This window comes from Podarcis tiliguerta (assembly GCF_965153285.1).
Source record: "Podarcis tiliguerta genome assembly, chromosome: 13".
Lineage (NCBI taxonomy): Eukaryota > Metazoa > Chordata > Lepidosauria > Squamata > Lacertidae > Podarcis > Podarcis tiliguerta.
The window spans coordinates 19,071,194-19,098,903 of NC_139546.1; the positions used below are offsets into that span (position 1 = coordinate 19,071,194).

General features: G+C 47.8%; 2 protein-coding genes and 1 long non-coding RNA gene across 4 annotated transcripts in view; 1 reads left to right on the forward strand and 2 right to left on the reverse strand.

Moving 5' to 3' along the window:
* Positions 1-334: 334 nt before the first annotated feature.
* On the reverse strand, positions 335-26,063 carry SGCA (sarcoglycan alpha). 2 transcript variants are annotated; one of them, XM_083408423.1, is made up of 10 exons: positions 25,954-26,063; positions 22,848-22,982; positions 21,766-21,917; positions 19,715-19,787; positions 16,180-16,378; positions 13,457-13,619; positions 13,143-13,351; positions 11,328-11,354; positions 3,064-3,267; positions 335-746 (listed from the first exon to the last, which is right to left on the reverse strand). In XM_083408423.1, exons 1-9 carry the CDS (start codon positions 25,991-25,993, stop codon positions 3,075-3,077), a joined length of 1,191 nt encoding a protein of 396 aa, XP_083264549.1. In that variant the 5' UTR covers positions 25,994-26,063; the 3' UTR covers positions 335-746; positions 3,064-3,074. The 2 variants fall into 2 exon arrangements, 1 of the variants encoding a protein (XP_083264549.1); XR_014504148.1 differs by lacking the exons at positions 335-746; positions 3,064-3,267 and adding an exon at positions 9,150-10,780 and having other exon boundaries at positions 10,832-11,354.
* On the reverse strand, positions 9,150-10,018 carry LOC310661889 (uncharacterized protein). Its single transcript, XM_083408460.1, has one exon. It carries the CDS (start codon positions 9,862-9,864, stop codon positions 9,193-9,195), a length of 672 nt encoding a protein of 223 aa, XP_083264586.1. The 5' UTR covers positions 9,865-10,018; the 3' UTR covers positions 9,150-9,192.
* The window catches only part of LOC310661902, a 150,450-nt gene continuing 147,139 nt past the window's right edge, over positions 24,400-27,710 (forward strand). The window contains exon 1 of the long non-coding RNA XR_014504161.1: positions 24,400-24,590. This is a non-coding gene — a long non-coding RNA (uncharacterized lncRNA). The remainder of the gene's footprint in view (positions 24,591-27,710) is intronic.

Here is a 27,710-nt window from a genome sequence, read left to right on the forward strand (position 1 = left end):
TCAGCAACCTTTTTCAGCCGTGGGCTGGTCCACTGACCCTCAGACCATGTGGTGGGCTGGACTATATTTATTTGGAGGGGGGGGATGAATGAATTCCTATGCCCCACAAATAAACCAGAGGTGCATTTTAAATAAAAGCACACATTCTACTCATGTAAAAACACGCTGATTCCTGGACCGTCCGCGGGCCGGATTGAGAAGGCAGTTGGGCCTACCCCTGAGTTATGGAGTGTGACGCTAACTAAGGAATCCAGCCTTTTTAAGGCTCTTAATTGGGGAGAAGGTAAATAAATAAAATAATAAAATAAAATAAATAAAAACAATACAAAGAGGGGTGTTTAACCTTTTATCACTACAAGGTGCAAAATGGTAATCAAAGGACTCTTTGATCGCAATCACTCTATGGGTTCAAAAAGGTATTGTCGTGATGTTACCCACAGAACTCTGGGCACTGTCGTTCTGTGACAAAGGTTATGTACCCACAATGGCTGGCACCGGTAGCTCTGAACTACCCACCCACCACTTGGATATGTAGCAAAAACACAAAAACAACATTGCCCCGGGAGTCAAAATGCAAACATATGCACAGAGTTACTGAATTCCCACCATTATCCCAATTCCCACCATTATCGAAGTGGAAACAAGCAGGAAGGCAAAATCCACTCTCCCGAGTTTCGAGAGAAGTTGCCTCAATATTGAGAGAAGTCTTTGGTGGGGACATTCTCCACAGCCTTGCCAGATTTGACCTGTTGGGGGGGAAGAAGAGGGGGGAGTTTAATACCACATGCATTTCTTTGGCTTCCATTACTGAGAAGGGGGAACGGAGACTACAAGAGGGGTCATTCATCCACCAGAAGGTTTCTGTGTCTTTGTACAGTGGTACCTTGGGTTAGTTACATACGCTTCAAGTTACGGACTCCACTAACCCAGAAATAGTGCTTCAGGTTAAGAACTTTGCTTCAGGATGAGAACAGAAATCGTGCTCCGGTGGAGCGGAAGCAGCAGGAGGCCCCATTAGCTAAAGTGGTGCTTCAGGTTAAGAACAGTTTCAGGTTAAGTACGGACCTCCGGAACAAATTAAGTACTTAACCCGAGGCACCACTGTACTTGCAAAAATGAAGGAAAGAAAAAGCTTCCCCACCCCTGCAAAAAGGACAGGGTTAAATCCTTTCTTGACTGAGCACTAGCGTTATAACTTCTTGACTTTAAAAAAAAGAACCTCGTTCCGGTAGCATAAAGGGATGAACTTTTGCATAGAAACACTGAAAAACGGACTAATTCTTCTCAATTGCAAAAAAAAAAGGTCACCCCGAAATGAAAAGTTGGTATCATCACATATATAACAGAGCTACTCATAAGTATTAGCAATTTTAAAAACTTGATGGGACTGTTTAGAACTTTTACAGCTGTCTGGAACTTCCTAAAACTGTATTGGAGAATCACTGGAAGCAGGATCCATCCGTACTCCAGATACCAAGAAGTAATCAGTGCGCAGAATGCGCAATCAAAAGCGATGCGGGAATTTTATGGTGCTCGAGGCAGAAACAAAGACAAACTGCAACCTCAATTTATTCTAAGCAGTAAGAAATGATGTACAATGTACAAAGCATTATAAACTTTGCAATGATGTACAATGTACAAAGCACAAGTATCATAAACTTTGCCGTCTCTGTTTTTCCTGTATTATAATACATTCTGTGCGCATTACAGAATACACTACAGTGGTACCTTAGTTGTCAAACTTAATCCATTCTGGGAGTCCGTTCGATTCCCGGAACCGTTTGAAAACCAAAGCGCAGCTTCTGATTGGCTGCAGGAGCTTTCTGCAGTCAATCGGAAGCCGCATTAGACATTTGGCTCCTGAGAAACGTTCGCAAATCGAAACACTCACTTCTGGGTTTGCGGCGTTCGGGAGCCAATTTGTTCGGGAGCCAAGCTGTTCCACAACCAATGTACCACTGTATATAGCTACATATGCAAAAATCAATTTATTGATTTGGGGGTGAAATCTTTTTTTCAAAAGATTTGGAAATGACAGTTCATTCCATTGCGTGGACAGGCGGAGTCTCCAGATCCCGAGCGGTCCCCCCCCCCCCGTCATGTGGAATAACGACTCAAGACAACGTGCTATGGGATTAAATTGGCCACAACTTAATTAAATTTCAAATGTGGGTAGACCTTGGCTCAGGCATTGGGCGTTCTCCCTCCCCAGTCCCCAGCCGGGGACCTAGGGAGCATCAGGGTTATCCAGTGTGTGTGGGGGGGGATGGGCCAGCTCTGGAGAACATATGTTCAAGCAGAGATAGCCGCCCCCGTTACGCCGCCGCCGCAGGGGAGAGCAGTGACGACCTTTCGGCGTAGGGTCAAAGCCTCCCTTCAGAAACCCCTTTAACGGGGAACCCTGATATTGCCACTGCAAAGAGGAAGATGGACAAAAGGATTCCGCCCAAGGCCTGATACTGCCAAAGTTGTGACGTTTTGCTACGGGAAAGGCCAAACCTGCCAATGCAGGGAAATTCCTTTCCGGCCCTTTGACAGCGACCTTAACGTAGCAGCGCCCGCATACCTGTGAAGAAAAGTTAACCTGCAAAACCTGTGAAGAAAGGTTAACCTGCAAAATAAGGCATTAACTGAGGGTGGGTAGGGTGGGAGAAGCTCTGGAGCCAAGTGAGGATTCCCAGGTAAGATCCTCCCTCTATTGTGTGGGCAGGTAATCCCTCCCCTACCTGGCCTGATCTCCTTGGCAACACTTCCCCCAGGTGGGATTGGACAACTGACTGAGGTAGGCGGAGACCTCCCGGTATCCCACCTGAGGGAAGGCAAAGCCAAGCCTATGCTGATGGAGCCGCTCCAGATCTAGGGCTGCGCACGTCCACGCAAAGGGCGCCTCCCGTTTTATGTGGGGAGCGGTCATTGTTTTTAGGTCAAAGTTCATCTAACTAAGCTACAGGAACACAAGGTTGTAAAAATAATAATGTTATAACCCTACTGAAGATGCCTGTTCCCAGGCATTCAAGGCCCCATTCAGCTCTATGGCTCTGCAGTGGCTGTGGAGGAACTCACCTGACAAAGGTTCACTGCTGAGCCAGGATGAGAGGCACCTGGGCGGTGTCAAAGCGGGCGCTTCTCATGGGATTGGTCCTCTCACCCGTGCGGACGTTGAACATGGGCATGGTGGAGAGGGGCCGGGGAACGTCACGGGTGCTGGCCATCTCCCTCAGCTCCTCGGTGTTGTCGTGGATTGTGTGGTGATGCACCATTTGGATGCTGAGAAAGAAAAGAAATGGTATTATCCCCACAGGGTTGATGTGGGAATAAAATGGGGAGGGAGGGAACCATGTACAATGGTACCTTGGTTCTTAAAACTTAATCCGTTCCAGAAGTCCGTTCCAAAACCAAAGCATTCCAAAACCAAGGCACACTTTCCCGTAGAAAATAATGCAAAATGGATTACCGTATTTTTCGCCCCATAGGACGCACTTTTCCCCCTCCAAAAATGAAGGGGAAATATGTGTGCGTCCTATGGGGCGAATGCAGGCTTTCGCTGAAGCCTGGAGAGCGAGAGGCATCGGGGCGCACCGACTCCTCTCGCTCTCCAGGCTTCAGGAAGCTATCCGCAAGCCTTGCAAGCCCTGTGGGAGTTTCCGCGGGCTCACAAGGCTTGCGGGCAGCAGCCTGCCGCCCAAAGCATGGGGAGCCCTCCGGAGGGCGCGAAGCTTGGGGCGGCAGCCTGCAGCCCGAAGCACAGGGAGCCCTCTGGAGGGCACCCCATGCTTTGGGCAGGTGTGTGCAAGGCTTGGGGCGGCAGCCGCGGCTGGGGGGGGAAATAATTTTTTTTTATTCATTCCCCCCCCCCAAAAAATGAGGTGCGTCCTATGGGCCAGTGCGCCCTATAGGACGAAAAATACGGTAATCTGTTCCAGACAATTAAAAACAACTCGTAAAACAGCAGTTTAACCTGAATTTTACTATCTTGCGAGACCATTGATCCATAAAATGAAAGCAATAAACAATGTACTGCAGTCACACAATCAATCAATCAATCAATCAATCAGTAACTGAACTGGGTTCCACACAGTCACAAAAACAAAACAAAAAATTGCTGCAAAAACAAGAAAAATGCAAAATAAATAGCAAAAACAGACAGACCTCAGCGTAACACTTAAAACGGAAGTGTGGCCATCAATTCGGAAGCATAACACTCAAAACGGAGAATGTTCAGCTTCCGAAAAAAGTTCGCAAACCGGAACACTTACTTCCGGGTTTGCAGTGTTTGGGTTCCAAGTTGTTTGAGTACCAGAGCATTTGAGAACCAAGATACCACTGTACATGACTGAGAAGGAGAAGTGAGATATAAACAGGGCCAACCCACCCTTGAGGCAAGGTGAGGTGACCGCCTCAGGTGGCAGGATCCATAGGGTCAGCAGATCCCAATGTAGATATTTAGTCCCCTCTTGTTCCTGATGTGGATCTTCCCTCATCCCTTCTTCCCTTGTAGGGAGGGAGGTGCCATTTTGTGGTCCTCAGGCGCCAAAATGTCTTGGGCCGGCGACGGATATGAATGTGGTAATAGTAATAATAATCATGGGGCACAAGGACCAGTTGACTTGGCTTTATGATGATGCATGAAATGTATCAGACTTTAACTTGCAGCACCCCTCCAACAGCCAAGGTGGGAGTCTTATTGTGGCCCTGCTTACCTGGAGATTAAACCTGGGCCCTTTTCTATGCTACATATTCTCTCCATCACTCAGCTGACATGTGGACACTGAGGTCCAGCTCCGAGGGCCTTCTGGCTGCTCCCTCACTGCGAGAAGTGAGATTATAGGGAACCAGGCAGAGGGCAGTAGCGGCGCCGGCCCTGTGGAATGCCCTCCCTTCAGATGTCAAGGAGATAAGTAACTATACAACTTTTAGAAGGCATCTGAAGGCAGCCCTGTATTGGGAGGTTGTTAATGTTTGGTGTTTTATTGTGTTTTTGTATATGCTGGAAGCTTCTCAGAGTGGCTGGGGCAACCCCAGTCAGATGGATGGGATACAATTATTATTATTATTATTATTATTATTATTACTACTACTACTACTACTCTCATTTGTTGAGTTAACAAATAGTTCAATGTGTTTTTTTTAATAAAGAAAATAGCAAACCATTAAGTGGAAGAGGCAGGCGTGTGATGCAATACCTCAGGCAGTATCCTCGTGGCATCACAGAGCACTAAGCTGACATCATAGAGCACCCAGCTTTGTTCCCATGGCAACTAGCTGGACCTAAATACTCAAAATGTGCCTGAGAGATGGACAGGATTGATTTGCCTTGCAGCTGAGCACCATCAACTTGAAATCCTCTACCCTCCAAGGCAAGCAAACTCAGAAGTACTGTTGAGAGCGGTTGAAAAGAGATAACTGTTTATTGAGGAACCCCCAAGTATTGCAGCAAGGATTGGGTGAGCGGGCGGGCGAGTCAAGTTGCGAATGTGACAAGATATTCAGAGCCACAAAATCTCCAATAGACACGTGTGGACAATATAGACCAAGACAAAAGCAACACCCCCATTGACTTTCATTAAATCTGAGAAGGGAGAGAGATACATTTCCCTCCCAGATAGAAACGAACCGACAGAACTATCCACCCAGAAACAACAAGAAGAAGTGGGTCAAACAGAAGACACTTTCTGAGCAATATGATGGAGTCAAAAGAATTTGCGGACGTTCCTTCGGCTGATGCATCTGAAACAGGCTCAACCAACGGAGACTCGGCTCCAGAAGACACGGAAGAATCTGATGTTTCTCCAAACATGCAATCCTCGGGTTCCTCTGAGGACCCTTCTCCCCTGGATCCTTCCTTGCAGAGAGGCAGAAGAAATCCTGGGGCAAGGACTGCTTCCGACCGCAATCCAACGAGAGCCGCTGTGCCCAAGCCACCCACCACCCACCTTTCCTTGCTGATATTTACAGCCGTGGCCACCTGCCGGAGAAAGACTGGCCTTTCCCTGCAATCTCTCCAGAAGACCGTGACCGACATGGGCTATGACATGGAGGAGAAGAAGCACTACTTCATGAGGTCCATCAACAACATGGTGTCCAAAGGGCAACTCTGGCAAGTGAAAGGGAAGGGAGCCACAGGCTTCTTCAAGGTCAACCCCAACATTGTCAAGAAGTACCAGCCCAAGATGAGAGGCCGGAAGGCCAAGGAAGCCGCCAAGAAAAAAGGCAGCCAAGCCACGTCCAGGAGTGGCAGGAACAAGAAGCAAGGGAAGGCAGAGTCCGGCCGAGGCGCAAAGAGAAGCAGGGCTCTCTCTCTCCCAGCTGCCCAGAATCAGGTCAAAGTGTGAAGGGTGCTTGCTGTGTCCTCCAGAGTGACCTCCGCATCCTTATGACGAATAAAGCAAGCCCTGTATTTAAAATTCACCGGTGTCTGTAATTTTTCCCATTCCTCAAAAAATCAAAATCACATATAAGTGGGGAAGGGGGAGGACAAAACTGAAAAACGGTGTGGGGGTGGGTGAATTGTCTTTTTCCAGTCTGTAGGTCCCATCACCATCATTTAAATTTGTATACCGCCCTATACCCGCAGGTCTCAGGGGGGTTCGCAGGATATAATCCAAACACAGAAACGCGAAACGCACAACCAAAAGATAAACAAAAAAACCAAGTAACACTGACAACACATTTTAAAAGGGCATTGGATGTTCATTGGCCAAAGGCCTGGTTAAAAAGGAACCTTTTTGTCTGGCCCTCAAAGGCTTATAATGAAAGCGCCAGGTGATTTTTTTAAAAAAACCCTTTACAAAGTATTTGAAGACACAACAAAGCGAACTGGACTCCTTGGCTGGTTTTGAATAAACATTCACAAGCTTTTTATTGATAATAATCAGCTACATAGTTTGAGGATGTATACAACTGTGTAACATGCAGAAAACAGCATTTCTAGAGAAATCAAAGACTGGAACTGAGGGAAGTCGGGGGTGGGGTGGGTGGGTTCTGTGGGGGAAGGATGATATGTTTCTGGATAATATGTTTTGTTTTAATTTTGAATAAAAAGTTATTTTTAAAAAAGGAACATTTTTGTCTGCCCCTCGAAGGCTTATAATGAAAGCGCCAGGTGATACCTGCCCATCTGGCTGGGTTTCCCCAGCCACTCTGGGCGGCTTCCAACAGAATATTAAAATATTATAGTCTATTAAACATTAAAAGCTTCCCTAAACAGGGCTGCCTTCAGATGTCTTCTAAAAGTCTGGTAGTTGTTCTTCTCTTTGACATCTGATGGGAGGGCGTTCCACAGGGCGGGTGCCACTGCCAAGAAGGCCCTCTGCCTGCTTCCCTGTAACTTGGCTTCTTGCAGCGAGGGAACCGCCAGAAGGCCCTCGGAGCTGGACCTCAGTGTTGCTACGCTCCAGATCTGTCGTGGACAAGGCCTCCTTTTTCACCAACAATTTATTCAACATGTGGCTGTCGTCGTTTTTCCTTGGTGGATGTTTTTTAATTGTACTTATTCTTTACTATGAAATCACTTCAAGGAAGGCTTTCATGAATGAGAAGGGGGGAAATGCTAGTCAATCCCCTTTCTGCATTAATCTTCAATTTTGGCGGCGGGTGTGCGGGTGTTAATCTCAAAATGTGTATTTAAGATGTACTTTAATAGATTGTCCACAGGCATCATTTACCTCAGAATGCATAATTTAAATGTGCTTTGCACATTTTTAATTGCCAGTAACTGCACTGCATTGAGATCTGGCGGTTAGCAAAGTACTTATCTGCACATCAGTCCAAAAGGTGTGGGTCGGACCATTTCATGCAGGAATTTGCAGAGTTTGGATTCCTCAAGCATCCCTAAAGGCAGAACCACCTACATCATCAGAGGAGCTGGGAGCCACTAGTGTACAGTCGTATCTCAGAAGTCAAACGCCTTGCGACCCGAACGTTTCGGCTCCCGAACGCCGTAAACCCGGAAGTGAGTGTTCCGGTCTGCGAACGCTCTTTGGAACCTGAATGTCTGACGCGGCTTCCATGGCTTCTGATTGGCTGCAGGAGCTTCCTGCAGCCAATCTGAAGCTGTGCCTTGGTTCCCGAACGTTTTGGAAGTCGAACAGACTTCTGGAACGGATTCCCATGAGCCTCCATGGTGGCTGGAGGGGACGGGGAAACGTTCTAAAATGGCGCTGTGCATCTGGGTGAGATAGGAGGCACAGCTTCGGGCCACAACTGCCACTCACGGGAAAGACTGCGAGCAGCCATTATATTAGGACTTGCAGCTTTGTAAAAAAAATGTGGCTACAAGAGGAAACGATGGGTGTACGTTCACAATACGGGCACGATTTCCAGTTAGCCTCATATCTTAGGAATTTGTCCGTACCCACCTATCAGCGTTTATTTACCAAAGCTAGATTAAATGTGTTTCCATCGGAAGTTCTAAACGGTAGACTGAGAGGCATCCCCTGCCAGATCAGGCTTTGTTGGTGTTCTCAGGACGTCGATTGCATGAACCATATCCTACTGCATTGTGGGCAGTATGAGCAAGCAAGGGATCAGCTGATCAAACCCTTACTCGCAAATTTGCCAGGATAATCTGAAGCCTCCCATATTAAAAACCTTCTGGAGGATAGGTCAAACGATATTACGCTGACCATGGCAAAGTTTCTTTTGGAGGTTGCAAGAAACAGAGACCATCGTGCTCTAGATAACAGCAAAAGGACTACCTCGGTCTCTTTCGCCTGTTGTTTGGTTGTCTCAACTGTACAGTGGTACCTCGGGTTGAGTACTTAATTCATTCCGGAGGTCCGTTCTTAACCTGAAACTGTTCTTAACCTGAAGCACCACTTTAGCTAATGAGGCCTCCTGCTGCTGCCACGCTGCCCGAGCACGATTTCTGTTCTCATCCTGAAGCAAAGTTCTTAACCCGAGGTAGTATTTCTGGGTTAGCGGAGTCTGTAACCTGAAGCGTATGTTACCCGAGGTACCACTGTATCTTGTTTTGAAACTGTTTGTGCGTCTATGGACCGCAATAAAGATACACACACACACACACACACAAACACATCCCCCGGTTGCTTCAGATCTCCATCTCAAAAGACTGAGAAGAAGCTGCCCTTTCTCATGTCTTTGGATCAGATGTTAACCATCTCAAATAAGAGGCACAAAAACAGAGGCACTTCAAATACGACACTTTATTCTTTTTCCTCCTTACACACAGCATCAGCTATGGGAACCTGTCATCAGCATAGGACTCTGCAAGTCAATCGGCTTAGATGTCACCCTCTTGGTCTTCTTCTTCCTCCTCCTCTTTCTGCTCTTCCTCTTTTTCTTCTTGGGTACTTGCTTCGGCTTGAGATCTGGCAAGGCCTTCCCCTTCCCTTTCCCCTTCCCCTTCCCTCTTCTCCTCCTCTTCTGGGTCCTCCTCCTCAGCAACCTCATCATCATCCGGCTGATGGCGTAGCAGCCCGTGAGCCCTCGGCCAGTCAGCTTCCGCAAAACACCTTTGGCCACCAAGGCCCTCAAGACCCTCTTGAAGTAGGTCTTCTTCTTCTCGAGGTCGTATCCGGTGGCCGCCACACTCTTCTTGAGGGCTTGCAGGGAGACGCCGTGACGTTTCTCTCCCGAGGCCACCACCTGGAAAATGAGCTTGGAGACGCCGCGCTTCGGAAAGAGGAATTTCCAGGGGAAGGAAGGTTTGTGGAGCTCTCTGGCTTTCGTTTTGGACTTGGAGGTAGCCTTCAGGTGTTCGCCGGAACATGACGGCTGAGGCTCCCTTAAGGCCTGGTCTTCCTGATGTGCCGGGGGGTCAAAGATGTCCGCCGATATCTTCTCCTCTGAGCACTCCTCATTATTAACCAAGAAATCAATCTGCGTTTCGCCTAAGGCACTCATCTTCTCCTTAAGCCTGGCTTGTGTTGGTACATCCCTACGCTACCTGCCTCGCAGCTGAGGAAGATGTTGGGTGGTGATATCCTGTGCAAGGCAGATATGACAAAGCCATCCTGCTTTGCCAGAGGTTATGAGGTTACAGGGGAGGGACTTGGACTAAATGGTCGCCATGGAAACACCTTGGTGCATTGTGGGATCACAAGCCCCCTGTGATGCTGCTCCCATGTGATGACATCATCAACAAGTGCACATCTCTTGGCACTTGGCTTCCTCCCCCCCCCCCCCCTTTTGCTGCAGGACAAAGTGAAAACAGTCCCTGACCATTTAAAGCAGGCATAGGCAAACTCGGCCCTCCAGATGTGTTGGGACAACAACTCCCATCATTCCTGACCACTGGTCCTGTTAGCTAGGGATGATTGGAGTTGTAGTTCCAAAACATCTGGAGGGCCGAGTTTGCCTATGCCTGATTTAAAGAGTCTTTAATGATCACAGCAAAGGAACAAAGCATCCATTTTCAGAATTGAAGGTGTTTCCCAATTCCCAGCTGGTGGGAAGTTTGGGAGACGGAGAAAATCTGATTCCCATTCTTTTGAGAGGAAATATCAATTTGAAAGAATTAAGTTGACCAAGATTGCTATCATAGTAGCAGGGAACTTGAGCTGACCTACAAAAAGACTTAAAATCCATTTTCTCTCTTTGATTTTTATAAGAGACATAAAGTCCGGAAGGAGTGATATACTTTACTCTGGAACTTTAAAGTCCCCTCAGAAATTTGCTCCTGGGGCCACGGACCCCCTGCACCCCATGCTACACCACTGCATGGAACACACAGCTCCATCACTCCCAACACCATTCCCCACTCATAGCCCATTCACTGAGTATCCACCCTAACTAGTTTGCAAGGACGTCAGCATCCGTTCTCATTTGTTTGCGGGAGATTAGGCAACGTTGCATCAAGCAGATGTTACACACTTGCCGACACGTTTTCACCGTTACTTTCCTAACCGCATAAAGTCCAAGCTTTGGGGAAAATGTCGCAAAAGAGCTCCAGATAAATGCTAAAATTTGCCAGCCTGTGGTTGAATCTCACCCAGAAATATCAACTGTCTGGAAGTGACCTCAGCCTGTCTAATGGTGGGGCTGGCCCTGTAGTCATGGCACGTAAGGCAGGAATTTCAAAATGATTGCAAGGATTTGGTCAACAGAAGAAGAAATTCATACATTCGATACCCGTGACTGATATATAATGCTGACGTGTGGGTTTTGCTTCATCCACATTTTCAAATAAGGTGTGTACTTCGGATCGCCTCACTTTTAAAAGACGACAATAGAAAATACAAAAAAGGGTGTGTCTGAAAGGGGAAAAGCAACTTCTGAAATACAGACACTGGGTGTGGGGTATGTGGAAGTAATGATTTCACATTTTCACAAACCACTCACATGCAAATGGAGGCACAACTACTTACTCTGAGGTCTTCTGGTCCCTTTTCTGCCTACAATTTTAAAAAGGGAGAAAACTGGGGTTAGGTCCAATTTGGCAACAGAAAACCATTAATTTAGTATACTCAGGGCTGTACCAAGATAACAACCGTCCTATATACTCTAGCTCAGCCTTTCTCAACCTGTGGGTCCCCAGATGTTGTTGACCTACAACTCCCATCACCCCTAGCTAGCAAGGCAAGAGCTCAGGGATGATGGGAGTTGTAGTCCAACAACATCTGGGGATCCACAGGTTGAGAACCGCTGCTCTAGCTGAACATTTTCTGGACCTGTCCTTGGTAAATCACTGTCAGATTTTGAACCCATTTTTGCCTTTTGGGAGACTGTGACCATGTTTGCAGGTCACATGGAAGTATGGTGTAGGGCTGGTGAACAACTAGCCCTTGCGCTAATTTAAACTGGCCCTTGGGTTGTTTTTTACATGGGTTGCAATCTGCACTGGGGACCTCAACCCGATATGTAACCCAGCGTGGCCAATGGTCAGGAATGATGGGAGTTCCCATTCAGCGACATCAGGGGAGCCAAGGTATCCCTGCTGCCTTAAACTGCCTTGCCATTGCCACCCCTTTATGATTTCCCAGGGTTCTAGAACGCACAGGGAATTCCCATGGAATCGCCGTCTGGCCTCTTTAATAGCAGGAGGTTTGGCCTTTACTGGGAGCTCAGGAGACGAAGGACTGGCAAGTCACTGACCAGTGTACACTGGAGTGGCAGAGAAGTGGGGCGGGAGCCTGGCTCGGGAGAGGTGGTCAGTGATTTGTGGGGAACTGTACCAGCCAGGAGGCAAGATTCAGAGGGAGGGGAAGCTTCAGAGCTGGAGGGTGGAGCCACAGGATGGGTCAGAAGAAGAGGAGGAAGAGGCAGGTCAGGCAAGTGAAGGCCTGAGTGCTTCCCCACCCTCTCTTGCAGCACTATCCCTCAGAACCAGGAGGGGACTGAAAAGGGAGGTTTCCACACAGGCATAGTCTCCAGCTGTGTGCATGTAGCCCATTGGGGGAAGGTACAGAAACCCCAATTTCTCCCCTCCCACACCCCCTTTGAACTATCGTGAAAAGCTTTATAGACACAGAACTACCGAAAGAAAATAAAAGACTGTTTATGTATGCCACGACAGCAGCAAGGATGCTCCTAGCCCAGAGATGGAAAGAAGAAGAAGTACCGACCAGAGAAGAGTGGCGGACCAAGCGGATGGTATATGCAGAGATGGCAAGACTGACGGGAAAGATCAGAAATCAGGAAGACCGAGTATTTTCAAAAGACTGGAATGACTTTCTAACATATCTGAGAGATCACTGAAAACAGTTCAAATCATTGGCAGGAATACAGTGACACTCGTAATATAACATTGGGTACTATGATTATATAACAGATAGAATAAAATAAAGTATGCAGGAATAAAATTTAGAATTGGAAACCATGGAGGGAAGGAAGGAGGTCTCAAGGTTCAAAAGAACCCTTTCCTTTTCTTTTTTAATGTGTAAAAATGTTGTGTTTATGGTGTGTAACTATTTTGTAATGTGCTACAGTAGCACCTTGGGTTACGTTAGCCTCGGTAACGTAAACTCCAGGTTGCGAAAGCGGCAAACCCAGAAGTGTTTCACTGCATGCGCATGCGCAAAAGTGGTCTACTGCTGCGCGCATGCGTGTAACAGTGATCCTTAGGTTGCGAAAACTTCGGGATTCGGCCAGACCTCTAGAACGGATCCCTTTCACAACCGGAGGTACCGCTGTATTCTGAAATGCCCACGGGAGGCTGTGGCCTCCCTCAGACTCAGACTTACACGCCTTCCCGTCGGCAGCACATGATGTAGGCCAGGAGGAGAGCGAGGAGGAGCGCCAGGAGGAAAGGGAGGAGGAACGTGAGCAGGAAGTCGCTGAAGAACTCCCTGTCGGGGGCGTCATCCGGAGGATTGAATTCGCTGCCTTCCTCTAGCACTCCGTCTCCATAGATGGTCACCGCTTCTGTGGTGTTTATATTGGTGAGGTCTATCTGAGGAGCGGGAAAAAAGGGGGTTGGGAGGACGGAGGGGGAGTGAGCATCTCTGGGATGCCCCAGCACATGCCACCACCCACTTTCTCCAGCGTCCCCTCTCACCAAGGTAAGGTTGCACCAGTCGATCTGGAACCGAGGGCTGAAGGTGTCGTAACAGGTGAGAGCCGGCTGTTGCTGCAGCTTGCACCGGTTGCGGTTGGCAGGGGACTTGACCTTGGTTAAGCACTCGTTGAACGGCTCCTTGGAGCCCACCTTGATGAACACCCTGCGAGAAGGAGAGAAGAGAGAGTTTTTTTGGATTTGATATCCCGCCTTTCACTCCCCTTCAGGAGACTCAAAGTGGCTAACAATCTCCTTTCCCTTCCTCCCCCACAACAAACACTCTGTGAGGTGAGCGGGGCTGAGAGACTTCAAAGAAGTGTGACGGGCCCAAGGTCACCCAGCAGCTGCATGTGGAGGAGTGGAGACGCGAACCCGGTTCCCCAGATTACTAGACTACCGCTCTTAACCACTACACCACACTGGCTCTCCGAGGCCGCCGAGACCATATAACACCAGTCCTGAAAGACCTACATTGGCTCCCAGTACATTTCCAAGCACAATTCCAAGTGTTGGTGCTGACCTTTAAAGCCCTAAACAGCCTCGGCCCAGTATACCTGAAGGAGCGTCTCCACCCCCACCCAGACACTGAGGTCCAGCTCTGAGGGCCTTCTGGTGGTTCCCTCACTGCGAGAAGCAAAGCTACAGGGAACCAGGCAGAGGGCCTTCTCAGTAGTGGTGCCCACCCTGTGGATCGCCCTTCCACCAGATGTCAAGGAACTAAACAACTACCTGACATTTAGAAGACATCTGAAGGCAGCCCTGTTCAGGGAAGTTTTTAATGTGTGACATTTTAATGGAGCCCACCTTGATGAACAACCTGCGAGAAGGCCACCGAGACCATATAACACCGGTCCTGAAAGACCTACATTGGCTCCCAGTACATTTCCAAGCACAATTCCAAGTGTTGGTGCTGAACTTTAAAGCCCTAAATGGCCTCGGCCTCGGACCTCAGTGAATGATGCGGGGTGGAGATGCTCCTTCAGGTATACTGGCCCAAGGCCAAAGGAAAGCAGAGCAATATGTTTGGCACTAGCTGGGCTGCAGGAGTTGCTGGAAGGAGGCATAAAAGACACCATCCAACTGTCTTAGGGACTCCACTCTGGATTTGTGTAGGGTTTGCTCCTAAGCCTTTTTTTCTCCCGAAATATCCCGCAAGGCAGTGGAAGTTTTCCTTCTCCTAGATGGGCTACCTTCCCTGGTGGGCAAGCCCCATCTGCCCCTCACTTCCCTCTACGGCTCATGCAGACATTGCCTTCTTGACCATTGAACCCACTCTTGGTCTTGTCTGCTCAATCCACTGGAGCCTGTCTTTGCATGCAGGGGGAAGTCCTTATCTCACGAGGGATTTGAGACCCAGACCGACACCTTTGATACTGGGCAATGCAGAAGAGGCTTTCAATGAGCAGCTTTCCGATCTGCAGTGCTAGCAAGCCAGAAAACGTGTACAGTTGAGCCTTGCTGGTCAACAGATAAATACTCCTTTTCCTGTTATTTGGCCTCCCAATTTACAGTTTCTGAGGGCAGTGGAACAACCAAGTGGGGCCCCTCTGTGATCTTCGCATCTGCCAGGTGTGGAGAGTCCGCCTCCCCTCTGGTAACTTCACAGATAAAAATTAACAGGCAGTTTATATTTTAGACCACGGGTGGTGCTGTGGTCTAAACCACAGAGCCTAGGGCTTGCCGATCAGAAGGTCGGCGGTTCGAATTCCTGCGATGGGGTGAGCTCCCGTTGCTCAGTCCCTGCTCCTGCCAACCTAGCAGTTCGAAAGCACGTCAAAGTGCAAGTAGATAAATAGGTACCGCTCTGGCGGGAAGGTAAACGGTGTATCTGTGCGCTGCTCTGCTTCGCCAGAAGTGGCTTAGTCATGCTGGCCACATGACCCGGAAGCTGTACGCCGGCTCCCTCGGCCAATAAAGCGAGATGAGCGCCACAACCCCAGAGTTGTCCGCGACTGGACCTGACAGTCAGGGGTCCCTTTACCTTATATTTTATAGTTCAGGCATCAGGTTGCAAGCAACAATCCACATCCCTCCTCAAGGAGAGCAGTTGGCTTCTCTAATTCTTTTCCCTTCCATCTTCCGCAAGATAATAGGTGCCAACGGGAGGTCCCTCCTTCTCTCTGCAACCTTTGTTCTCTAATACCTTTGGATCTCCAAGTTCATGGGGAGTGAGTGTCCCCCACGCTTTCTAATGAAGTCTCTGCTATCTGTCCCCTCCCTTTGCCATTATCTCGCAGCTAGGTAACTCCTGCCTAAACCGCTCTGTGTCTGTGTCTGTCTTGGCTTCTGAGACAACTGTAGGCAAGGGGGGAGGGTGAATCTTCCCCCTCCAGCTCCTTTTCTGAGAGAAGCTGCTCTGCCTGGGAATGCATCCCCCGCCCCTCTGCTTCAGACCATTCCCTGGCAGAATCTGAGGAGATTCTGTAGAAAAGGAGGCAGCCTTTCCAGTACAGTGGTACCTCGGGTTACAGACGCTTCAGGTTACACACTCCGCTAACCCAGAAATAGTACCTTGGGTTAAGAACTTTGCTTCAGGATGAGAACAGAAATCGTGCAGCGGCGGTGTGGCAGCAGTGGGAGGCCCCATAAGCTAAAGTGGTGCTTCAGGTTAAGAACAGTTTCAGGTTAAGAACGGACCTCCGGAATGAATTAAGTACTTAACCTGAGGTACCACTGTATTGGGGACCATTTCTACAGCCTGCGAGAGACTCCCCTCCTCTTACCCTTCCTTCCGGTTTTCAATGGGCAAAGGTACACGGCCTCCCCGGTCCAACGCTGAGGTAATATTGACGACGGTCAGGCCATCTTGTTCCCACATGCTGTCCACAGCTTGCTGGAAAAGATCCTGGATATCTGCTGGCAGTACTTCCTCCACGTCCCAGTTCTTCACCAGGAAATCCGCCTGGTATGGCATTTCTCCATCTACAGAAAGAGGTTAGGGTTAGGGTTAGGGGATATATGCATTACTTCCCACCACAAAAAGTCCTGGTCCGTCTGCCCAGCCCACCTCTGTCTGCCCTCATCCAGCTGCCCCATACGGGGATCGAACCTGCAACCTTGAGTGTTATCAGCACTGTGCTGTAGGACTGACCTGCTGGGAGCCTGAAGGGCCCTGCCCTGCCTCTCTTCATCTGGCTTGGGGAGGGGCCTGACAGGCTCCATAAAGGACTGCTGCTGCTGCTGGGCAGAGAGGCCTCCATTGCTTTTATTTTTTATCTATGTCATTTTGATGTGTGCCATTTGATGTAAGGAAGTGAGAGCTGGATCATAAAGAAGGCTGATCGCTGAAGAATTGATGCTTTTGAATTATGGTGTTGGAGGAGACTCTTGAGAGTCCCATGGACTGCAAGAAGATCAAACCTCTCCATTCTGAAGGAAATCAGCCCTGAGTGCTCCCTGGAAGGACAGATCGTGAAGCTGAGGCTCCAATACTTTGGCCACCTCATGAGAAGAGAAGACTCCTTGGAAAAGACCCTGATGTTGGGAAAGATGGAGGGCACAAGAAGAAGGGAACGACAGAGGATGAGATGGTTGGACAGTGTTCTCGAAGCTACCAGCATGAGTTTGACTAAACTGCGGGAGGCAGTGGAAGACAGGAGTGCCTGGCGTGCTCTGGTCCATGGGGTCATGAAAAATCGGACATGACTAAACAACAACATGTCATTTTAAATTGTGATTAATATTAATGCTGTATTTTTAGTCTTAGATTGTATAATTTATGTGGAAATTGTTTTCCATTTGGTTGTGTACTTTTTGATGTGTTTTATTTATTGTTTATGACTTTTGTTATGTTGGTAATTATGTAAATCTTGTCCTGTTGTAAGCAACCTTGAGCACTGTTTTAACTATGGAAAGGCGGCGTACAAATAAAATGATGATGAAGATGATGATGATGCTCTAACCAACAGAGCAGACTAGGCTCCACAACGCACCTTCTTGTTGAGCATAGTTTTGATGGAAATTCCCAGGTGTCAAAAAAGGTTATTTATGTATGCCACAGCTGCAGCCCGTATTTTGTTAGCCCAAAAATGGAAAACGAGCGAGGTCCCAACTCAAGAAGAATGGCAACTTAAACTGATGGAATATGCACATCTTGCAGATCTAACTTATAGAATAAGAGAACAAGAAGAACATACATTTAAGGAAGTTTGGAAAATGTGTATTGAAGTGGTACTGTCTACCATTCTTGTAAAGAAACACCTTTTTCTCTGTTCTGCCCTGTTCGTTCCTTGACTTCCACAAACTGTCCCTTCTATTTAGGGTCTAAGCCCATGATCCAATGTATCAGCTGACTCCCAGCAGCCAATCAAATCTCTTCCTCTGTGGATTGTGAGCCTAGACCCGCTCTGTTGGTTAGAGCGAGGTGCTGATAACGCCAAGGTTGCAGGTTCGAAACCCGTATGGGACACCTGCCATTTCAGGGGGTTTGAACTAGACGGTCCTCTTTCAACTCTACAATTCTAAGAAAGGGAAGGGAGGGCTTTCTCAAGCCACTTTTCCCATACTGCTCAAAAACTGATGAACCTCTATCATGCTCTTTTGCTGTCCTTTATACTAAGCTTAAAAGCTTCAATTTAGCCTTTGCTCGCAGGCAAAAGCGCTCCAGCTCTTTGATCATTTCCCCCTAGCGTTATTACATCTTTTCGAGACAGGGAGATGATATTCTATTTGAAGCCACACTGCAGCCGCCTGGCAGAAAGGCATTGCGATGCCTGCTGTTTCCTTCCCAGTTCCTTTCATAATCGCTCCAAAGCCTGATGCGTCATTTGACACATACTTGCAGAGCGATAATTCCGAGCCCGTTTACTAGAGAGAGAAAGCGCTACAGAACACGGCAAGGCTTATTATTCCTGAGTAAACCAGCACAGGGGGGAGATTGGATAGGTCAGTTGGTAGAGTATCAGACTTTAAATCTCAGGGTCGCGGGTTTGAGCCCCACATTGGGCAAATGATTCCTGTATTGGACTAGATGACTCTCATGACGGTAACTTCCAACCAGTGGCGTAGCATGGGGGGTGCAGGGGGGGCCGGCCGCACCAGGCGCAACATCTGGGGGGGGGGCGCTCGCGCTCGCAGCTCTCTGCCCCCCTGCTAAAATCCACGGGTTAGGGGGCGCAAATTACTTGCCTTGCCCCGGTGCTGACAACCCACACTACGCCACTGCTTCCAACTTTACAGTTCTTGGATTATGCAGTGGGGAAGGGACATAGCTCAGTGGAAGAGAACTTTAAATGGATGTGCTTTAAATATATGATGTTGATCTGTCCAGATACATGTTTAAGGCAAAAGATCTAGGGTGGAGGGGTCCCTTCACATTTGCCTCATGAGGGTTTCACATCTGAGCTGCGGGCAGGTAAAAACACAGCTAGATTCTTGGACCCGTAAAAGGAGTATTGGGTAATAATCCACAATGAATTGAAAAAAAAGTGTTTAGAAGTACTTTTCCCCAAAAAACCCCTGAGTCCTTTTTGTTGGGGGTAATTTAGACGAAAAACTCCAGGTGTCAAAAACAGTTATTTATGTATGCCACAGCTGCAGCCCCTATTTTGTTAGCCGCAAAATGGAAAACGAGCGAGGTCCCAGCTAAAGAAGAGTGGCAACTTAAACTGATGGAATATGCGCGTCTTGCAGATCTAACTTATAGAATAAGAGAACAAGAAGAACATACATTTAAGGAAGACTGGAAAATGTTTTTTGAATATATGGGGGAAATTGTGTACACTTGAAAATGTTGGCAGCAGTAAGATAAATTCAACAGTGTAAATAAGTTCTGCTGGATGTAATAATGGAAAACTGAATGGTTTAGTTTATGTAAAATATGCAGGGATTTATGATATGCAAAATGAACCATGGAAAGAGAAGAAGGGCAGGCATTGACATTTTAAGGTTGTTTAAATGAGTATTCTGAAGTGTAAAATAGATATGTAGTTATAGATATATAGATATACACATACACACATACAGACACACACAACTAGATTCGATTCCTCATCGCTGGGATGAATAAGCCCAAATAATGCATATATATACATTGGGCCTAGATGGATTTGGAAGTCTTCTCCAACTTTCCTGGCTTGGGTTGACACCTGCTCATCCACCTTCCCCCAAAAGCCCAACAAAGGCCTTTCATGGGACTCCAGGCAGTAAGGATCTGCACCAAATTTAAGAACAGCCAAGATCCAGTATCCCCACCAAAGTCAATCATAAGGAAATACAGCTGAATTTGCCCCATATACTTCATGGAGGAGGGGGAATTACCTGAAGATGGGGCGATGGTGATGATCATGGTTTGCCTCGCAGTCTCATAAGTGTATCTGTTATATGCCTTCACCTGTCACAAATAAGAGAAAGAGACTTGGGGGTTAATTTAATTTTTCTTTAAAACACACGCCCAAACACACCGGACCTTCCAAGTGTCCCTATTTTCCAGGGAGAGTCCCGGATATACAGAAACCGTCCCAGCTTCTAATCTGATTCTAGAATGTCCTGCTTTTCCTTAGGATACCCCTGTTTTCATTGGAGAAATATTGGAGGGTATGGCACACAAACCGTTGTATCTCAGCCTTCAAAGGGAAAAAAAGCAGGTTTCCAATAAGGATAACAACAGCAAATAAATAGCTTCTGGGCCGATGGATACCAGAAAAGCTGGAAGCAGAAGCAATCATATCCTTCATCTGAGTGGAGCTGGCTCTTCAGAGCTGGTACTGGAGTTATCTGGTTACAGGTAGGTAACATGGTTGGTCTGCCGTAGTCAAAACAAAATAAAAAAATTCCTTCCAGTAGCACCTTAGAGACCAACTAAGTTTGTTATTGGGGTGCGGGTGGCGCTGTGGGTTAAACCACAGAGCCTAGGACTTGCCAATCAGAAGGTTGGCGGTTAGAATCCCCGCGACGGGGTGAGCTCCCATTGCTCGGTCCCTGCTCCTGCCAACCTAGCAGTTCAAAAGCACATTAAAATGCAAGTAGATAAATAGGTACTGCTCCAGTGGGAAGGTAAACGGCTTTTCCGTGCGCTGCTCTGGTTTGCCAGAAGTGGCTTAGTCATGCTGGCCACATGACCCGGAAACTGTATGCCGGCTCCCTCAGCCAATAAAGCGAGATGAGAGCCGCAACCCTAGAGTTGGCCACAACTGGACCTAATGGTCAGGGGTCCCTTTACCCCTTTACATTCTGCATGGACTGGTTGCATGGCAACATGTGCAAATGGCTTTAGGTACCTACGAGGTCCATAAATTACCATAGAGCATATATTCAACACCAGAAACAGTGACCATTTATTGTTGACAAAGGACAGCTGAGCATAGAAAGGACCCCATTACCTTCAGTATCTCAGGGCCTCATCAAACCTAAATCCGGCCCTGGCAGTGCCGCTCCCTGGATCAGCCCTAAGGTGACAAGGGGCTTGACTGCGGCTTCAACATGTGTCTGTGTCCACTGGGGAGTGGGGGAGGAACAGGGATTAATTTGGCTTGAGTTTCAGTGCAGATCAACTTAACTAAGGGCTTGTCCGCACTTACATTTGCCAGTGATTTCTAGTCATGGGTTTTAGCCATACTCTCCAATATTCCTCAGATGAAAAAAGGGACACACTCTACATTAGTGTCCCACAGCTGGTGCCATCCTGCTGGGGCAGAGATGCAGTTACAGCGACCGAATCCATGCCATCAGGTTGCCCCCAAGATTTGGGGATGGCGGCTGCATGTGGTGCCCGTGCTTGACGTCAATATTCCCCCCCCCAAAAAAATATATATTGGGAACTGTAGCTTGTTAAGGGTGCTGGGGATTGTAGTTCTGTGATGGGTAAACTACCATTCCCATTGTGGGGGGTTTTTTGGGGGGGAGCCATGTGTTATAAATATGCTTTAGATATAGGATGTGGGCATGACTTCAGGCTCAGCCTGGACCTGGGCTTCTGCCCAGGACGCTCTCAGGTGAGTCTTGAGCAAAATAGATGACCACCCCCCTGTCCGTCAAGGCAGTGGCGTAGCGTGGGGGGTGCAGGGGGGGCCGGCCGCACCGGGTGCAACATTGGGGGGGGCGCACTCGCACTCGCAGCTCTCTGCCCCTACCTGGCTCACTCACTCTCTCTCACTGCAGTGCTGGCTGTGCGAATCTGATCCGAGCCGCTGGGTCGCCGCCCACTGTGGAGGGGAGGGTGCCAGGCGTGTGGTGCAGTGCAGAGAGAGAGCAAGGGACTATCTGGGGGAGGGACAGTGCAGCAGGGGGGGGCGCAAATTACTTGCCTTGCCCCGGGTGCTGACAACCCACGCTACGCCACTGCGTCAAGGTATTATAAAACATGCACCCACCTCAATTGTTTGCTTGCCGAGTTCTTTGCTTGTGGGGGACCCGTAGAGATATCCCGTCTGGTAGGGGGTCCGTTGAATGTAGCGCAGCCAGCGAGGCAAGTCTGGGTGATCCAGAAGATTGGTGTGGAAAGTGACAGGGACCTCAGGCGGTTCTGTAAGATTTCAGACCCAAATTGAGTTAATGTTGTGCTTCTTCTGCCCTCCCTGGGAGATGGAGATGCTATCCTGAAGCCTGGTCCTTGGAAAAACCTAGGCTATAGTGTATAGGGTTGATCTCTATGGAGGCACGACTAACAACAACAACACAGTGGTACCTCGGTTCTCGAACGTAATCCAGAAGACCGTTTGACCTCCGAAACGTTCGAAAACCAAGTTGCAAAGGGCTGGCTGCAAGTTCAATTGAGAAAACTGAAAATCACGCAGAGGAAGCCGTTCAACTTCAAAGGCACGTTTGAAAATGGAAGCGTTTACTTCCGGTCTTCCAGCGTTCAGAAAGGGAACGTTTTAGATTGTAAGCTCCCGGGGCAGGGACCTGTTCTTTTGTAGTCTTGGCATCAAAGAGCACTTCACACAAGCTTGCTGCAGATCCCTCTTAGGATTTAGCTGAAATAATATACTACTGTGACTGGCAAAGCAGAGCAGCTGGCTCCATGAATAATAATAATAATAATAATAAATAAATAAATAAATAAATAAATATACTTTGTTTTGTTAATCACAGCAACATATATAGATCTAGGTACACAGACACATGCCGTTATGTAGACAAAACTGTATCTGTAGAAAGACAGCTAGCCAGTGTGGTGTAGCGGTTAAGAGCGGTAGTCTCCTAATCTGGGGAACTGGGTTCGCTTCCCCGCTCCTCCACATGCAGCTGCTGGGTGACCTTGGGCCAGTCACACTTCTCTGAAGTCTCTCAGCCCCACTCACCTCACAGAGAGTTTGTTGTGGGGGAGGAAGGGAAAGGAGATTGTTAGCCACTTTGAGACTCCTTAAAGGGAGTGAAAGGCGGGATATCAAATCCAAACTCTATTTAACTGTGCCTGGGATGGATTGAAAAGAAACAGCTCATGATCCCTTACCATTTTCGTCCATGGAGGAGGGAAAGGCATCCTTAAAGTCGTCTATTTCAAACTCGTGGACAAAGATCTCCCCAACCACGGCATAGAGATTGAGGACAGGGAGGCTGACAGCCAGGCCCCGGCTGAAGAGGAGCCCTAAGACAGAGCAGAGAAGACACAGGATTAGGTCCAGAATCCGGATTCGTATGACATAAAAGACAAACTCTCAAAGTTCTCCACTGCCTTTTGCTTTTCAGCAAATTGAGGGTTTTTGCACAGCCCAAGATGGAGCGTAGCATCGCTGGGAAGCCTGTGCACTCTACCGAAAGAGTCGTAGAAGTTGGTTATTATCCGCTTTGGAACGTTACTTGGCTGAGCTCGTAACGCCCAGAATGCTTCTTCGCTGGGCAAATGGTTTCTCAGTCCTCTGTAAATTGATACGATTGTGCTGTGCTTGCTTTCATTTCCGCCAACTGCCTTTATACCATTATACTGTAGCGTTTTGCAAGTTGTTTTAATTTCCCCGTTATTTTAACTTTTCATAAGCTGCCCTGGAGGCCTTTTGTGGGGCGAGACAGAAATCCCTAAAATAAAATAAAGCTGGGGGCAAGCTTTCAAACTGCACATGTGTCAAACCAAATTGGCCTTTGTTTGACTCATTCTTCACCTCATGTGCTTTGTTCTCTGATTCTGCCATTTGAATGATGGCTGTTTCCTTTTTCTTCTTCCTGACCATAATAGGGTCGGGACATCTAAATGTTGCTAAGGCTATAGATTTTTCTTACCCCTTGCTTCTTTTATACCCAAGACAACAGGTTTTTCCTTTTCTTCTACAGTATTGTCCCTGGAGGGACGCGGGTGGCGCTGTGGGTTAAAGCCTCAGCACCTAGGGCTTGCCGATCGAAAGGTCGGCGGTTCGAATCCCCGCGGCGGGGTACGCTCCCGTTGTTCGGTCCCAGCGTCTGCCAACCTAGCAGTTCGAAAGCACTCTCGGGTGCAAGTAGATAAATAGGGACCGCTTACTAGCGGGAAGGTAAACGGTGTTTCCGTGTGTGGCTCTGGCTCGCCAGAGCAGCGTTGTCACGCTGGCCACGTGACCCGGAAGTGTCTTCGGACAGCGCTGGCCCCCGGCCTCTTTGAGTGAGATGGGCGCACAACCCTAGAGTCTGTCAAGACTGGCCCGTACGGGCAGGGGTACCTTTACCTTTACCTATTGTCCCTGGAGAGAAATTGTCACTTCCTTGCAAGAGCAAAGCTCATTTGCAGTATGATTTAATAACATTCATATATTGCTGCGCAGCGAAAGCAGCAATCCCTCTTGCTGTTCTGGCTTCTGGGATAGCTGTGCAGCCTGCATTCGCTCCATAAGACGCACACACATTTCCCCTTACTTTTTAGGAGGGAAAAACTGAGTCTTATAGAGCAAAAGATACAGTACTCATTTTTACAGCCTTAAGATATCAATGACTTCCCTTCTTCTCTTTCCATGGTTCATTTTGCATATCATAAATCCCTGCATGTTTTACAAGAACTATACCATTCAGTACAGTGTACCTTGCGTTAAGAACTTAATTCGTTCCAGAGGTCCGTTCTTAACCTGAAACTGTTCTTAACCTGAAGCACCACTTTAGCTAATGGGGCCTCCTGGTGCCGCCATGCCGCCAGAGCACGATTTCTGTTCTCATCCTGAAGCAAAGTTCTTAACCTGAGGTACTATTTCTGGGTTAGCGGAGTCTGTAGCCTGAAGCATCTGTAACCTGAAGCGTCTTTAACGCGAGGTACCACTGTATTCCATTATTACATCCATCATAACTTATTTATACTGTTGAATTTATCTAAATGCTGCCAAGATTTTCAGCTGTACAGAGTTATTTGCCATATATTCAATAAACGTTTTCCAATCTACCCTAAACATATGTTCTTCTTGCTTTCTTCTTCTATATGTCAACTCTGCGAGTTGTGCATATTCTGTCAACTTTAGTTGCCCTTCTTCTTTGGTTGGGACCTCGCTCGTTTTTGGGACCTCGCTCGTTTTCTACTTTGGGCTAACAAAACATGGGCTGCAGTAGTGGCATACATAAAGAACCATTTTTGACACCTGGGAATTTCAGTCTGAATTATCCCCAACAGAAAGTACTCTGAGGTGTTTTTTTTTGGGGGGGGGAGCACTTTTGAACATTTTTTCCCAATCCATTATGTATCATTTCCCAATACTCTTTTACCCTTTTACAGGTCCACCACATATGAAAGAACTTTCCTTCAACCTCTTTGCATTTCCAGCACTTATCTGATTCAGTCTTATACAACTTAGCAAGCTTACTCAGAGTTAAATGCCATCTGTAAATCATTTTCAAGTAGTTCTCCTTAGTTCCCCTTTCTTAAGCCCTTTTCTCAAGTATCTACCCCTGTGACACATGCTACATGATGGAAAGATCCCACACATACTAGTAGATTCTGCTAAAGTTACCTACTTGGTTATGAGAAACACCACATGCGCAATTAACGTGTATTCTTTAGCAGGATTGTGAAAACCGCATTACTCCTCAGTTTTGTTTTGTTTCCATTCCTGGGTCCTTACTTAATGTTGATGCGCCAGCTGCTGCTGCAAAGGGCATTGTTTTGAAATGCAACTGAAAGCATTTTAAGAGATTTTGCCACTGCTGTGGCATGATCCCCTGCTCTCCCTCACAAATATGGTAACAGCTGTCTCTGCGCCAAGCGGCGAACGAAAGGGGCTGCAGCCTGAGACTAAAATTAGAAGGCGCTGCAAAAGAGAGACAGCAAGAAAAAGCAGGCAAACTTCCTGGTCCCCAAGAATTTTAGGCACACGGGTCCTGCTAAAAATTGTACCAAAAGACACACAGCAGGGTGAAAAACATACATGTGGCTACTTCTTTCTTGACCAGAGTGGAGCTCTTCTTTTAAAAAAAGTTTGGAATAGCCTTTGATACAGTGTCTGGCTGACATCTCTTCCTGCGGCTACTCATCCTGTCTTAAAACAGGTCCTATGGCATTCCCATACCAATTCCTATAAGTGGATCCTAAATATAAAGGCACACAAACTCACAGACGCCCTCTGCTCTACAGCAGACTCCTGTATGCTCCCATATAAAATCCAGAAACTTGCCTGCAAGGAAGCAGCTCGCAATCAGGCGCTGTCCTGCCATCTTTCGAGAGGAAAGTTTTGATCGACAGAGGCAGGTTGCAATCGCAGGCAGTGGGAGGGTGTGTGCGCCTTGTGTCAGACAGAGGGGGTTAGGAGAATGGGTGTCAGCAGAGTCCGAGCATCAGGCCCTGTCACTGCCTCAAGGGGGCACTGCAAGACTGCCAAAACAGCAGGCGAGGAGATGGTCCCATTGCTGAGCAAAACTGCAGGATACAGACTGCACCAGCCACCCCTGTAGAAGCCACTTGCATGGTTAATATCATGACAATGTAACACAGCAAAGTAGAACAGGTAATACAGGCTGTGTGAAGCCTGGCAAATGGAGGGTTAATCCAGACAAGACAGGGGTGCACCTTGGCTAGAAGGAAAGGATGTAGCTCAGGGGTAGAGCATCTGCCTTCTGCAGCAAGTCCCAGGTTTGATTCTCGACATCTCTATTTAGGGCTGGAGATATTGCCTACTTAAAACACCCGACAGGGATGCGGGTGGCGCTGTGGGTTAAACCACAGAGCCTAGGACTTGCTGATCAGAAGGTTGGCGGTTCGAATCCCCGCGACAGAGTGAGCTCCCGTTGCTCGGTCCCTGCTCCTGCCAACCTAGCAGTTCGAAAGCACATCAAAATGCAAGTAGATAAATAGGTACCGCTCCAGCAGGAAGGTAAACGGCATTTCCGTGCGCTGCTCTGGTTCACCAGAAGCGGCTTAGTCATGCTGGCCACATGACCCGGAAGCTGTCTGCAGAAAAACGCCAGCTCCCTCGGCCAGTAAAGCAAGATGAGCGCCGCAACCCCAGAGTCAGTCACGACTGGACCTAATGGTCGGAGGTCCCTTTACCTTTACCCTAAAACACCCGACAGCTGCTGCTGGCCCGTGTTGACAATACAGATGGACCAATTATCTGAATCGTTAAGAGCACACAGCTCTTTATTGTGGGGAAAGAGCAGGTCTAATTGCTCATGCAACCTCAGCAGCTGCAAAATTATTAGGGATGGCAAGGAATCCCCGTGCAATCAAAAGCCTGGCTCAAGAGTCGAAAGGCAGGATGGAATCGCAAAAAATAAATCACACAATTTTTCACAGTGTATTATTATTATTTTGAATACTGAAAAGAAATGAAAACAAATGACCCAGGGAGCACAATCGACATGTACCTATATGCAAGACAAAGCTCATCATATTAATCCACAATTTAACAAGCCAGGTGTTTAAGCTAGAAATTCATCCCTAAACCTTCGTAATGCATCCCCCAAATATTCGTTCACGAAACTTCCTGTCAAAGCTGAAGCCAAAACAGCACACAACATTTGGAACATTTAAAGAGATTAGGGGTGTCACCTGAAGCAAGAAATCTTAGGTGCTTCATCTATGTCCAATTAAATCCCTATACACTTGCGTGTGGATAATACATGCTTTTTAAAAGTATTCTTCTTTTATATCATATATGTGGAACCTGTGGCCTTACTACAATGCCCAACGTCCCTGATCACTGACCAACCTGGCAGGACAGATGAGAGTTGCAGTCCAACACCTGAAGGAGCATGTAAAAGGTAAAAGTAAAGGGACCCCTGACCATTAGGTCCAGTCGTGACCTACTCTGGGGTTGCGGCGCTCATCTCGCTTTACTGGCCGAGGGAGCCGGCGTACAGCTTCCGGGTCATGTGGCCAGCATGGCTAAGCCGCTTCTGGCAAACCAGAGCAGAAATGCTGTGGACCTTCCCA

Excerpts from the sequence above, each read along its gene's own strand:
- LOC310661889 (XM_083408460.1), bottom strand. The coding sequence starts at position 9,864 with ATGAGTGCCTTAGGCGAAACGCAGATTGATTTCTTGGTTAATAATGAG.
- SGCA (XM_083408423.1), bottom strand. The coding sequence starts at position 25,993 with ATGGCAGGACAGCGCCTGATTGCGAGCTGCTTCCTTGCAG. Across the intron at positions 13,620-16,179 it reads ATTGAAAACCGGAAGGAAGG|GGTGTTCATCAAGGTGGGCT; the intron begins GTAAGAGGAGGG and ends TCCTTCTCGCAG. Across the intron at positions 13,352-13,456 it reads ACTGGTGCAACCTTACCTTG|ATAGACCTCACCAATATAAA; the intron begins GTGAGAGGGGAC and ends CCCGCTCCTCAG.